At 44.7% G+C, this 15,049-nt stretch overlaps 1 protein-coding gene across 2 annotated transcripts in view; it reads left to right on the top strand.

Moving 5' to 3' along the window:
- Adck1 (aarF domain containing kinase 1) overlaps positions 1–15,049 on the top strand; it is a 92,272-nt gene that overhangs the window by 18,482 nt on the left and 58,741 nt on the right. For both annotated transcript variants that reach the window (XM_013012449.1, XM_013012443.1), the window contains exon 4: positions 13,589–13,792. In XM_013012449.1, the coding sequence (XP_012867903.1) occupies positions 13,589–13,792 (204 nt within the window). The remainder of the gene's footprint in view (positions 1–13,588; positions 13,793–15,049) is intronic.

Raw genomic sequence — 15,049 nt, 5'->3', positions numbered from 1 at the left:
CTTTGAACCGCGATCCTCAGATCTCAGCCTCCTGAGTAGCTAGGATTACAGGCGTGAGCCACCAGCGCCCGCTGCTTTTACAACTTTTGTACCACATCACTGTTTTGGGATTGCACCTAGAGAAGCAAGGCTCTATCCTCTGTAGCTGATGTCGACTAGACTCTGGTGGACACCCACGATGTCCTTGATCTTGCCCTGCTGGCTTTGGTTACTCTCATTCCAGATGTCTTGGTTGTCATGAAACAAGCAGCCCACTGGACTTCTGGTTGTGGGCTCCATTGTTGTGTGCCCAGTATGTCTCTTCATCTTTTCATCATGAGGACGGTTGTTAGTCCATTCCTGAATCTTTGGCTCTCTCACCTGTGTGTGGAGAACTCTCCACGTGGCTCTGGAGGGTGGTGGAGATGGCAGAGCAGCCGTTCATCAGAGATGGTGCTGGGCTGAGGGCTTAGCTTGCACTTAGTGCTAGGCACTCTTTAGTAAGTTTCTAGTAGCTTTCTACCCCAACATTCCCATGATTCCCACTTTGGAGAAGACTGTAATGTTACTAAATGGGGCAGGGATTACAGATAACCTGGCTTCCATTGGCTCGTGCCCATCTTAGTCCTATCCCAGACCCATCCCAGACTGACTCATTGGGCTTCTCTAGTGCTAAGAACAAGAGTTTATGGGGCTGGGAAGATGGCTCAGTGGTAGAGCGCTTGCCTTGCATGCCTGAGGCCCTGGGTTCGATTCCTCAGCACCACGTTAAGCAAAATGAGAAAAGCCGGAAGTGGCTCTGTGGCTCAAGTAGTAGAGCACTAGCCTTGAGCTGAAGAGCTGAGGGACAGTGCCCAGGCCCAGAGTTCAGGCTCCATGACCGGACCCCTCCCCCCCCCAAAAAAAAAGAACAAGAGTTTACAGTGACTGAGCAGTAATTATGGGCTGGCACTGTCGCTAGAGACTTAACTTCACTTGACTCTTCCTGTGAAGTGGTTACCATTATCCCTATTTTATAGATGAAGAACCTGAAGCACAGAGCAATGAAGTGACTTCTGCAGGGTACACAGCTAGTCTTGTGTGTCTTACTTTCCTGTGAGCATCATGATCTCAAACTGAGTGGCTTAAGACAATAGTCTAGAACTGGGATCAGAAATCTGAAATCAAAGTACTAACAGGATCATGCTGTCTCTGGGGGCTCTAGAGAAGAGTCTTTCACTACCTCTTCTAACTAATGGCAGGTCCAGCCAGTTATGACTCCATCACTCCAATCTCTGCCTCTGTCTTCTTTCTTATGAGGACACTTGTCCTTGGACAATCCAGAATGATCTTATCTCAGAATACTTGATTACACCAGCAAAGATTAGGGTGTGGGTATTTAATCTTTTTTGGTGGCTTTGATTCAGTCTACCAGAACTTGGATTCGATCCCACAAAGTACAGGGGCCTGTGACCATCTGCATCCTGAACTCTCAGGGCTCCCCCAGGCCAGCAGTCCATGAACTGTAGATTTGCTTGTAGAATCAGGAAGTTTGGGCCACTTGTCAGGCCATAATTAACCAGTATTTTTCCATGTCTGTCTCCTACCTTGATGTGCTGAGGAGGTCAGGCTGTAGAGGCTGCAAGTCAAACTCTTACCAGCATGTCCAAGATGTGTTTCTTGTGCCTCCCATGCTACAACTCCACAGTGGGAGTCACAGGAATGGCAGATTAGAGATGTACTCCTAGCTACTTAGGAAGCTGAGATCTGAGGATTGAGGTTCAAAGCCAGCCTGGGCAGAAAAGTACCTGTGAGACTCTTATCTCCAATTAACCACTCAAACATTGGATGTATGTGGCTCAAAGTGGTAGCCTTGAGGACAAAGAGCTCAGGGACAATGCAAAGACCCTGAGTTCAAGCCTCATACCAGCACATATGTAAAAATAATTTATCTCTCTATGAAACATTCCAAGTATAATTAAAAAGCACAGAGAATAATGAACCTGCCTGCCACCTCAGTCTAAAATATGTTGCCATAATTAGTTTATTTGTTCATCTGTTGCTGAAGACACTTAAACTGTAGAAGTCATGACATTTTACCTGTAATTTCAGTATGCCTCTCTAATCATTGACATTTCTCTAAATAATCCCAATGTCATTTCCACAGGTCATGAGCTTAACAAACATGTTTTCATCCATTTTGTCTGTGTGGACAGTTGTTCCTTAGCCTGTTGATCTCCACAGTGCTTCCGAGCTTTGTGTCAAATCTCATCTAATTTCTTTTTTTTTTTTTTTTGGGTCCGGTCGTGGGCCTTAACTCTGGGCCTGGGCGCTGTCCTTCAGCTCTTCAGCTCAAGGCTAGCGCCCTACCACTTGAGCCACAGCACCACTTCCGGCTTTTTTCTTTTTGCTTATGTGGTGCTGAGGAATCGAACCCAGGGCCTCATGCATGCAAGGCAAGCACTCTACCACTGAGCCACCTTCCCAGCCCCTCTCATCTTCTTTCTAAGAATGATGGCTTCTTGTATCTTGTATCTCCTGTATCTTTCAGGAGTTTGTGTTTTGGTCCTTCTCACAGGCATCCAAGAACTCAAGGCCATGAGGAAATGGAAAAGGTCCCTTCCAGTCTTACATGCAAGCCTGTGGCCTGAGCAAGCAAGCACAGAGGGAAAGAGAAGGGAAGGGAAGGGAAGAGAAACTGGCTGGCTGGATATATTATTCTGCTTGCCCCTTCCCCCACTCCCCTTTTTTTTGTCTGTAATTTCCAGAACTGCCCTCACTCCTTGAACCACAGAGAAAATGTAGAGAACAAATTAATTATGCATCTCCTCACTGTGTGTGATTAAGGGGCAGATGGAGGGAAGGGTTCTCTTCAGATTTTTCTGTCAAATAGGTTCTCTAATGGAGGCTTTCCAGACCCAAGAGTGCATGTCCTAGGCTCCCCTAGGATACACATCTGGGTTGGTCCACAGGCGGAGTTACAAAATGCCAGTAATGTTATTAAGGTCTTAAATTTGCTTCTCATATGTTGTTTGCTGGGGGCTTGCATAGTCATACCAGCTCATTTGTTAGAATTTCAGGGTTGCTGGAACAACTTCTTTGCTTCCTACCTCCCTAAGTCATTGCTGATGCTTGTATTTCCACTATTAGAAAGTAATTCCTTTGGCCCAAAACCTGGTTCCCTATCAAAATGCAAGTCTCTTCACCAGCTGTTTAGGATGTTTTATTCATTAAGCTTTCTCAGCCACTAGACCTGTCCCTCCTATAACCTTTCTTTTAGGATTGCTGTCTCTGACACACAACCTATATTTGGAATGCCACCCATTCTGTAGAACTCTGCCCTGGATTAGTTGTTCTGTCTATGAGAAGAGAGACAAAGGAGCTTCAGTGATGATTCAGTATTCCTATAATCATACATGTTGCCACCATAAGGAGTGTGTGTGTGTGTGTGTGTGTGTGTGTGTGTGTGTGCGCATGTGTGTGCGTGCTAGTATGTGGCTTGAACTCAGGGCTTGGGTGTAATTTTTTAGTGTTGTTTTTTTTTTTTCTTTTTTGGGCTTGAATTCTGGGCCTGGGTGCTGTCTCTCAGCTCTTCAGCTCTACCGCTCGAGCCACAGCACTACTTCTGGTTTTCTGAGTGATTTATTGGAGTCTCATAGACTTTCCTGCCTGGGCTGGCTTTGAACCCCAATCCTTAGATCTCAGCCTCCTGAGTAGCTAGGATTACAGGCATGAGCCATTGGTGCCCAGCTTCTTTTAGCTTTTTTGCTCAAGGCTGGCACTCTTCTACTTGAACCATAGTCCTGCTTCTAGCATTTGGGTTAATTGGAGATGAGTTTCATGGATTTTTCTGCCCGAGTAGCTTGAAACCATGATCCTCAGGTCTCTACCTTTTGAGTAATTAGGATTACAGGTGTGAGCCACTGTCACAAGGCTGTTTTTCCTATGACTAGAAACTTTTGGCAACATAGTGCTTAATGCAAGGGAACTTGTCCCCTTCATCCTATAGCATTAGCAGCTTTGGCCTTAGATGTTCCTCCTTCTATGGACTCAGCAGGACCATAATGATAGCAGATCCAGACTGTATGATTTGACCCAGATTGACATTGGCTTGGAGTGGTTCATGGTGACAGGAAGAAGGTACAGATGACTACCTGATGTCATATTGTGGTATAATGTCCCTTTGACAGAGGGAAGACTGAGGTGTGGGAACAGCAGTCTACGTAAGAGTTGGGGCTAAAATTTAAAAAAAAATAGTTTTTAGAATCCCAGTAACATAGTAGTAGGCTTTTGGTGTCAGAAAATACCCTAGAGACATTGTATCTCTGGGAATATAGTTGATAAATAATAATGTCTTGAGTGTTGGGTGGAGAAAGTCTTCATCTGGGCTAGTGATTTTCATAGCTGATTAGTGATATCTAGCATGTGCTATGGATAAATAAAGAGGTATGTATGCCACACACTTGTGATTCCTGGTTCTGCTCAACCTTGCAGTTTACAAATGAGCCCACTGACGTTTCAGGAAGCTGAACTGATTTATCCAGAATTGCTTAAGTAGAACCAGGAATTGGCAGATTTGGACCAGATTTGGTCCCTTGAGTCTTTTTCTTTTGAAATATAAAGGTTTTTTTTTTTTTTGGGTGGAGTAGAGTGGAGTGGGGATTGAATCTAGAAGCATACACACGTTAAGCCTCTATTCAATCTCTAACAACACCTACCAGGCCCTGAAGATTTTCTAGAAGCATTTCATTGTGGTTAGAGCGTAGAGTCCTGGATTTCAATCCTAGCTCTGCCCACTAATTAATTGTATATCTCTGGTCAAGATTATTTAATCTTTCAAGTTACTTAGCTATACTCAGAGTTTTTTTTTAATCTGTAAAACAGAGGATAATTTTACCTTCTATGGGTGGCTATGGAATTCAGTCAGATCATGCATGTATATTGAGCTTGGGTTGCACATGGTATGACTGGATGATTAACTTTATTGTCTACTTGGTAAGATAAAGAGTTGCCTAGGCGATCAGTAAAGCATGGCTCTGAATCCACAGTGAGTTCAGAATGTGAGTAGATTATTAAGAGATGATGGAGCTACCTGCCTGGTTGGAGGAAGTAGATCACTGGAGGTATGACTTTGAAGGTTGTGCCAGGTCCCTAGTCCCCTCCCCTTGCCCTGCTTCCTGTCTGCTATGAGGTGAGCAAGCTCTTCTACCATGATGGACAGCATGCTCCTACCACCATGATGGCCTGCCCAAGGCCCAAGCAACCACAGACCAAACCCTCTGAAAATATGAGTCAAGTCAGTTCTCCCCCCCTTAAGTTGTTTGTGTCAGATATTTTGATCACAGTAACGAGTAAAGCTAACTAATACAATGGCTTTCCTAATAAAAATCCCAGAAGACCTCTTGTAGAAACTGGTGACTGATTCTCAAATTCATAAGGGAATGCCATGGTTATTAGAGAGCAACACTGAAAAAAATCAGACTTGGAGGATTCATACTTCCCTATTTCAAGAGTTATTACACAGTGATCATGATAAAAAAAAACCATTGTGGCATTGATATTAAGATAAATAAAATTGAGCAATGAAATAGAGTTCAGGAATAGACACACACAAGTATAGGCAATTGTTTACAAAGATGCAAAGATAGGGCTGGGAAGGTGGCTCAGTGGTAGAGTGATTGCCTTGCATGCATGAGGTCCTGGGTTCACTTCCTCAGCACCACATAAGCAGAAAAAGCCGGAAGTGGTGCTGTGGCTCAAGTGGTAGAGCACTAGCCTTGAGCTGAAGAGCTCCGGGACAGCGTCCAGGCCCAGAGTTCAGATACAAGACGGACAAAAAAAAAAGAAAAGAAAATATGCTCATAATGATGCTCAACCTCACTAGTCATTAGGAAAATACATTGAAGATACATAAGTAGATATTGCCTTACACCTGTTCAGGTGGCTAAAGTGCTAGAAAGGATTTGTCATACCAAACATTGGGAGGAAGAACTTTCAGGCACTATTCTGAAGTAAAGTGGCACAACCACGTTGGAAAACTGTGGCAAATTCTTTTTTTTTTTTTTAAATTTTATTTTATTTTATTTGTGAAGATACTGTGCAGAGGGGTTACAATTGCATGGGCAGGATAATGCGTACATTTCTTACCAAGCATTGCAGCCTCCTCCTTTTGTTTACCCTTCACATCCCTTCCCAGCCTCCCCCCTCCCCCCCAATCCCAATCCTTCTCCTTCCCCCCCTTCCCCCCCCCCCCCCCCGCACCGACGTTGTAAAGCTCGTTTTGGACATGACAACTTGTACTTCTCATTTGTTGCATCAGGTACTGTGGCAAATTCTTAAGAAGTTAAACATATAGTTACCATACAGTTTGGCTATTCTATTTCTAGAAATTATTTATCCACAGACATGAAAACATTTATTTCTGTTCCCATACTCGAAACAACCCAATTGTCTAGGAATAGGTGACAGAATGAATTGTGGTATTTTCATACAGTAGAATACTAGTGAGCAGGAAAATACATGCAACAACATGTGAATGCTAGCATAATTATACTGAATGACAAAGGCCAATGTGTGGCTGTATGACTCCATTTGTATCAGACTAAAATTTCTGTTTATTCTGATAAAAAGCAGATTAGTGGTTGTCTAGAAAGGGAAGGAATGTAGAGGCCTGTGGCTGGAACTAAGAAGAGTCACAAAGAACTGTTGGAACAGATGGAATGTCAGGGATGCTTTATAGTTTGTATCAACTTATTTATTATTGTTATTATTATTACTATTATTATTTTGTTGCAGTACGCGGGCTTGAATTCAGGGCCTGAGCACTGTCCCTGAGCTTTTTTGCTCAAGTCTAGCACTCCACCACTTGAGCAACAGCTCTACTTCTGGCCTTTTTGGTTGTTAACTGGAGACAAGAGTCACACAAACTTTTCTGCCTCCGCTGGCTTTGAACCATAATGTTCAGATCTCAGCCTCCTGAGTAGATAGGATTACAAGTGTGAGCCCCTGGCACCCTGCCCATTTACTAGTTTTAAAAAATAATCTTGAGCTGGGCGCTGGTGGCTCACACCTGTAATCCTAGCTTCTCAGGGTACAGAGATGGGAGGATCGAGGAAAGTCTGTGAGACTCCTGTCTCCAATTAACCACCAGGAAACCGAAAGTGGTAGAGCGCTCACCTTGAACTGAAGAGCTGAGGGACAGCACCCAGGCCCAGAGTTCAAGCCCCACTACCAACAGAAAAAAACAAACAAACCCATGCATCTATGTTTGCAGTGATGTAGTCCCCCACCTCCACCCCCACCCCCACTTTTAAACTTGTCTACTTTCTTTTTCTTTTTGTGCCGGTATTGGGGTTTAAATGTAATGCCTTTTGCTCTCAACTTTGCTTACTTGCTTGACCAGTGCTCTACCATTTGAGCTATGCCTCCAAATCTGCTTTTTGTTGGTTATGTTGGAGATAGAGTATTGCAGACTTTTTTTTTTTTTTTTGCCCAGGCTGGCCTTGGGCTGAGGTCCTCTAGATCTTCCCCTCCTGAGTAGCTGGGATTACAGAAGTGAGCCAACCAGCAGCTGACTATTTAGTTTTGATACTAGGGTAATATGGATCTCTTGGAATGAGTTGGGAAGGATTCCATTTTCAATTTTCCAGATTTTTTTTTTTTTGGAAGTTGGTGTTATTTTTTTCTTGTGATGCCATATGGGCCTGGACTTTTCTTTGTGGGAAACTTAACTACAAATTCAATTTCTTTAACACAAAGCATTCTTTGTATTGTCTATTTGTTTTAGTAGTCTTTTTTTAAAATCTGAGGTGTGAAATTTATTGGCAAGATTTGTGGTTACTAGTGCCTTTGTTATTTTTTTAATGTTTGTAAGAAACTGAGTGGTAACAGGAATTTTTTGCCTCTCTTTTTTGTCCTAATCAGTCTGGCTAAAGGCTTATTGATTTTATTGCTATTTTTATACAATTAACTTTTGGTGTTATCTCTCTCTCTCTCTGTTCTTTCTTCCTTCCTCTTTATTTCCCCATCTCTTCCCTTGTCTCCCTTTCCTCTGCTGTCCCCTCCCCGCATCCTCTCTCTTCTTTCTTTTCTCTTTTCTTTCCCTCCCCTTTTATTTACTTCTGTTCAAAGTTTTCATTTTTAACTTAGTGCCAAATAACTTTCTAATTTCTCTTTTCATTTCTTCTTTGATTAAAGATAATATAATAAAAATTATATAAGGATAATCTTTTATTTGTGTGTGTCAGTACTGGGATTTGAACTTAGAGCCTGAGTGTTGTCCTTTAGCTTTTTTGCTCAAGGCTGTTGCTCTGCCGCTTGAGCCATAGCTCCACTTGAGCTGATTAATTGGAGATAAGAGTCTCATGGGCTTTCCTGGCTGGCTCTGTTGCTTGATCCTCCTGAGCAGCAAGGATTATAGGCATGAGCCACTGGTATCCTGAAACTATCTCTCTTTTTTTTTTTTTTTTTAAGAAAAAATATCTTGTTTTCATCTCCTGGAGTTCATTTTGATAAATACTATTTTGTGTGATCAGATGCACATAGGCATTGTGCTTTTCTGTTCCTCTCCTAAGAGTATTCTCCTTTGATCTCACTGTGTGTAAGTGCTTAGAAACCTGTATAATTTGTTATATCCCAGTGTATTTTAGATCTACTACCTTCCTCATATGAGACAAACGTGCCATTTGTTTCTCCAAGCTTGGTTTACCTCAATGATTTGTTCTAGGTCCATCCATTTCTCTAAAAATGACATATTATTCTTTCTAATGGCTGTGTAAAATTCCATTATGTATATATATTCCATTGGGTGTGTAAAATTCCATGTGTGTATATACATTTTTGGGATCCACTCATCTATTGTAGGGCATCTGGGCTGTTTCTGCAACTTGGCTATTTGTGAACAGTGCAGCAACAAACATGGATGTGCAAGTGTCTTTATGGTATCCTGGCTTGTGATGTTCTGGGTGGATGTCCAGTAGTGGTATGGCTGGGTCATAGGGAAGATCTATATTTAGTTTTTTGAGGAACCTTCAGGATGCTTTCCAGAGTGATTATACTAGTCTGAGCTTGGGTCTAGAACATGATTGAGTTGCTTTGTCATAGTAACCTCTCCCTCCCCTCCCACTCCAGGTCTTGCCTTTAATATTGGTGAGATGGGGGTTAAACAGACTAGGAAGTCTCCCACCATGGAGGCCAGATCTTTCCAAGTATAACGATGGGACTTTTCAAGTCTGGCTGGGGGAGACAGGCCTTCTGTAAAGGTTGGCACTGTTATCCCTGATGTTTCTTCCCCTGGTCATGCAGTTTTTGTAAATGTATTCATTGATAAAGGAGCATACCAAGTGGAACATGCAACCTGGGCCCTTGAAGCTCACTCTCTATGCAGCTTCTCCTCTGCTGTGAACTCTTTCTATAGAGGGACTCACCTTCCTCCCCTCAATTTGAGTAGCCTGGGTCCCTCTGCCCCAGCCTGGTGTCCCAGAAACTGCAGTGAACTGGGGGTGATCTCCCTGCTCTGATCTCACTATCCTGATGTCGAGTGCCTTAAACAGACAGTCCTCCCACCCAGGACTGTGATTCTTGTCTAGCTAGCATTTTGTTGTGTTAGGTGGGAAGTCAGAGAAGCCCTGCTTTGGGAGGGGAGTCAGGGCTGACCTCATCAAGGTTCATGGCCTGAGAAACTCCCAAATTTGTAGCTGCTATTTCCTAAGATGAGGATGGCAGGGAAGGGCAGGTTTTGTGGTGGTGAGTGTGGTGGGAAGAAGGCCCTTTACGTGTGAGGAGCCCTTTTGAACACTCGGAGTGATGCTGGAGAGGAAGAGTGTATCTGTCCAGCTGGAGTCAGCGGAGAGCAGTTGGTAGGTTATGAACATTCAAGTGTCATCAGTTCTTACAATCACAGTACTGGGTGAAGCCCCAAGGGAGGGTATAACTCCCTAGTTATTCATATTCATGAATTTCCTTCCCCTTCCAGGGTTAACTGGTACCTAAAGACAGAAAGTGGGGAGTGTGCCTTTCATGTGCAAACTAACCAATCTAGACCCTTTACTCCCAACCACCTCCTGTGTCTTATACTGGGGCATGAAGAGGGGAGTGGGTAGGGGCCTTCTCCCAGCCTCCACTGCTCTAGAGGCCAAGTACCATGCACTTAGAGATAGCGCCTGTGCCTCTGACGCTGCGGGAATGATCCAGGCCAGCCAATCCTAGCCTCAGCCCTGCTTCAGCCAGTTCTTCCCATGGAGCCTATAGTGAGAACTTTTGCCCACATTTCCCCCCCCACCCTCCCTCTACACCATGTGGTCCCGTGTGGCACTCCAGGCTGTCTGTTTCTAGGGATTCGTGACTAAACGCTTTATGATCATCAGTCATTTCTTTCTTTCTTTTTTTTGGTCTGTTATGGGGCTTGAACTCTGGGCTTGGGCACTGTCCCTGCGCTCTTCAGCTCAAGGTGAGCTCTCTACTGCTTGAGCCACAGTGCCACTTCCGGTTTTCTAGTGGTTTATTGGAGATAAGAGTCTCACAGACTTTCTTGCCTGGGCTGGCTTTGAACTGTGATCCTCAGATCTCAGCCTCCTGAGTAGCTAGGATTACAGGTGTGAGCCACCAGCGCCTGGCTGACCATCAGTCATTTCTGAGCTTATACATCTTGCCACACCCGATTATAATGATTCCCAGGTTCCTTATAGAAAGTATGGAAACATCGGTTCTGGCTCTGTAGAATACAAAGATGTCCTCACCCAGGATCATCTCCCCAGTCTCCATGTGAGGCAAGTCAGATTATGACCTCCTTTTAGAGCTGGGAAGATTGAGTAGAGAGAGGCTCTATAACTTGCCAATGGTTACCAGATTTTTCCCCCATCAAGTCTAGCCCTCTAGAGCTATAGCTCTACTTCTGGCTATTTGGTAATTCAGTGGAGATAAGAATCTCACAGAATTTTTGGCCCAGGCTGGCTTTCAACAGTGACCTTCAGATCTCAGCTTCCTAAGTAGCATGAAATACTGGTATCCAGCTAGTTTACCAGCTTTTTTTTTTAAATGGGGAAGGGTATTTGATTGTACTAAGTAATGGGTTTCATTATTACATTTCCATATTCTCATATGGTGTACTTTAATTATGTTCAAGAATTCATCAAAGGTCTGTTGGCTTCTCTTTCATTGTCTCCCCTTTCCTTCCTGTGGTTAATGTGGGGCATGAATGTCTGTCTGTCTCACATACTCTGGAATCCTAATGGAGATGATTCCCAGTTTTGGGGATGTCTGATTCAGTGTGATGTTGGTACCTTTCCCCCAAGTTTGAGGGCTAGGAGCCCTGCTCACGGGGACTCAGACACAAGGAGAAGGCTGTCTTGCTTGGGCCTTTACTCCATCCAGCCAAATCAATAACTAATCAGCACAGAATTGATCTTATTAGCTGTTCTCTGTTCCCCTCTCAAACCAGAAACAAAGCTGGCTAACGACGATGCTTTTATTTAATATTAAGGCAGATTAAAACTTATTACAGCAAGGTTATTGGTAATGAGATAATCATAAAGCAAGTGACTGAGCTGGGAGAGAAAAAGGGAGCTGGAACCTGGGCTGGGAGACCATGTCAGAGGTACCCATGGCATTTTGATAGAGATAGGAAGCAGATATGAGGCTTTCAATGTGGAGATGTTGCAGCAATACAGCCAGCTAACCAGTGATGCTGGGCACTGGGTAGGGGCAAGAGTGGGGTCCAGTGCAAATGGGTTTTCCTAATGTCAAGATAGCTGCAGAGCAGGGAGATGTTGGGGAGCGGGGGGAGGGTGAGAACCTGAAGGCTATATTTTTAAGGCAACACTCTATTGCTTGTTCTTCTACACTGGTATAAGATAGATTTATAATTTAAAGGACAGCCTATGGAAAATGAACTGTTGTTTCTGTCTTTAAGATTATGGTTCAAGCCAGACACCAATGACTCTTACCTGTAATCCTAGTTACTCAGGAGGCTGAGATCTAGGGATCTCAGCTGGAAGCCAGACCAGGCTTTCTTAACTTCCTTACCTGCTCTTTCTACCTCTCTCCTCCCCAAAAGAGCCCAGAAGTGGCGCCATGGCTCAAGTGGTAGAACACTAGCCTTGAGCAAAATAGGTCAGGGACAACACCCAGGCCCTGAGTTCAGCTCCATGACTGGCAACAAAAACCAAAACAAACCCCCAAAAGATTGTGGTTTAGACTTGTTAGCTTGAACCAAGTGTAGGGAATGAATGGGGCTACAGATTAAAAATAAATATTTTTCTTATATTTAATTTTTGTAGGGGATTGATTTATTTCCCATTCTCTGTCTCTTTGTGTTCATTTATTGAACCCTGCTTCTATGTTAGAGCATGACCTCAGCTCCTTTTAATGTATTATTTCATTTAAGCGTTATAGTGATGAGTAAAATTATGATCCTGCTTTTCCTGATGAGGAAGCTGAAGTTCCCAAGTCCACGTTTATTTATTTATTTAGTTTTGTTTTTTGTTTTGGGTACAATTGTGGGGCCTGAACTCTGGGCCTGGGTGCTGTCCCTTAGCTCTTCAGCTCAAGGCTAGCGCTCTATGACTTGAGCCACAGCGCCACGCCTGGCTTTTTTCTTTTTGCTTATGTGGTGCTGAGGAATCGAACCCAGGGCCTCATGCATGTAAGGCAAGTGCTCTACCACTGAGCCACCTCCCCAGCCCCCCAAGTCCATGGTTTTTTGATAAGTAGTAGCAAAACCAGATTTAAATCAACATCTTCCTGATTCCAAAGCTGTTGCTATTCACCATTATGTCATATGAGACCACTTTGTTTTATTTAAGACCAAATGAAGTTTGTATTGGCCTTTTTTTTTTTTTTTGTGGTTGTGGGACTTGAACTAAGGGCCTGGGTGCTATCCCTGAGCTCTTTCACTCAAGGCTAGCATTCTACCACTTGGAGCCACAGCATTACTTCCAGGTTTCTGGTGGTTAATTAGTGATAAGAGTCTCATAGCCTTTTCCTGCCTGGGCTGATTTTGAATCATGATCCTCTCAGCTCTTGGCCTCCTGAGTAGCTAGGATTATAGGTGTGAGCCATTGGTGCCTTGCCATTGGCCTTTGTTGGTGGGGGTGAAGTATGGGGCCTTGAACTCAGGCTTGGGCACTGTCCTTTAGTTTTTTTGCTCAACGCTAGTACTCTACCACTTGAATCACAGTTCCACTTCCAGCTTTTTGGTGATTAATTGGAGATAAAGTCTCAAGCTTTCTTGTTCAGGCTGGCTTCGAACAATGACCCTCAGATCTCAGCCTCTTGTGTAGGCTGGATTATAGGTGTGAGCCACTGGCACTTGGCTTGCATTAGCTCTTTAAACTAGGTACACTTTATTCAGTTGCTCAGCATGGTTGCTTTCCAGCATGACTCCGCTGAGTTCCAATCCGGTAAGGTTGGAGTTGACTGCTTTGGCCACCAGGACTGAAGGAGGATATTGAAGGACAAGATAAAAGGCCGTGTGTGTGTGTGTGTGTGTGTGTGTGTGTGTGTGTGTGTTGCTTATGCATCTATCCTGAGTACTGGGGATTAAATGAAGATATTAGAGAAGAGGTCCGGGAAGGAAACGTTGTCGAGAGCAGGTTGCGCTCACCCCTCTCTGCCTCTGTCTGTCTCCCTGCAGGTGCACCTCCGCTCTGCCAGGCGACTCTGTGAGCTCTGCTGTGCCAACCGGGGCACATTCATCAAGGTGGGGCAGCACTTGGGCTCCCTGGACCACGTGCTGCCAGAGGAGTACACCAGCACTCTGAAGGTGCTGCACAGCCAGGCCCCGCAGAGCAGCATGCAGGAGATCCGCCAGGTCATCCGCGAGGACCTGGGCAAGGAGGTACCACTCCTGAGATGGGGCTGGGGCGGCGTGCTTCTGGAAGGCTCTGGCAGAGCTCCTGACACCAGGGCTCAGCGGGCCGGGGATCCCCCACTGATGCATAGCCACATGTCTCAGCAACTTTCAGTGCTAAAGTCAGCATCCAGAAGAATCTCAGGGGCCCTCAGGGGGAAAAAATCATTAAAATATGAAATTCTCATCATATGGTTCAACCTATGCCTGAGTTCCTAAGGGCTTACTGTGTACTGACAGCTGAGCTGTGCTGCATGTGTTAACTCGCCTTAACCTCTCAGCAAACGTGTGAGGTAGGTACTGTTACGGACCCCATGTTGCAGTTGGAAGATGGAGGGGTAGAATGGTAAGGTCAAGTGTCCAAGGGCACTTACTCATGTACGCGATTCCAGTACCTTGCTCTGAGATGCCATGTGTTCAATACTTGGACTTTCCTGGAGCACAACTGTATGGACCTTCGTTGGTCTGTTCTGGTCCCTGTACTTCTGGGGACAGGGACATGAAGTCCCCTGCAGGGGGCTGGAGCAGCACATCAGGTCTAGGCTCAGAAATGATGTGCGATACCTTGAAGGTCCCTCAAAGATGTCTCCTAAAACCATTCCTCCCGTTACCTATTGTTGTATCTTGACTCTTCCCCTTAGAGAATCCTCTGGGTCTTCTAGACTTTTCTGAGCCAAATAATAATTAAGTTGAGCCTTTGGCAAGCTAATACCTCTGATGCCTTCCGTTTGTGCTTGGTTGAGCTACGGAAGTCTGTCCAGTCCCCATCTCCTGCCCATTTCAGGACTTAAGTGGGTAGGGCAGAAGTATATAGCTCTAGAGCCAAGACTTTGAACAAATTTTATCCTCTTGGCATCTCATCTGTAAAATGGGGATAACCCATGGCGCCCACTTCAGAGGATTGAGTGCTGTGAGGATGGGAAGGGATAATCAATGCAATTTGCTCTGGCTAGGCCCCAGGGTGGAGCAAGTGCCTAACAGATCATGGACACTAGCGGTGGGCAATGTCCCTGTGCTCTGGCCATGAGCCACTGGAGCCTTAGCCCTGGTGCCTGTGCCCATGCTCCCCTACCTACTTAAAATGCCTTCTCTGTCCTCTCTGTGCCAAGTGATTCCAGACCATATGTCCATCTTCCCATCCATTTGGCAAGTGGCAGGCAAAACTATGGACTTTAGCTCTAGTGGGAGGCCCTCAGACCCTCCCTGAGACTGGTTTTTTAGGCTCTGCAGAACCCAGAGCAATGA

The sequence above is a fragment of the Dipodomys ordii genome, unplaced genomic scaffold (genome assembly GCF_000151885.1).
Source record: "Dipodomys ordii isolate 6190 unplaced genomic scaffold, Dord_2.0 Scaffold2, whole genome shotgun sequence".
NCBI classification, from domain to species: Eukaryota; Metazoa; Chordata; class Mammalia; order Rodentia; family Heteromyidae; genus Dipodomys; species Dipodomys ordii.
The sequence above is the reverse complement of the archived record's forward strand: the minus strand, read 5'-3'. Positions and strand labels throughout refer to the sequence as shown.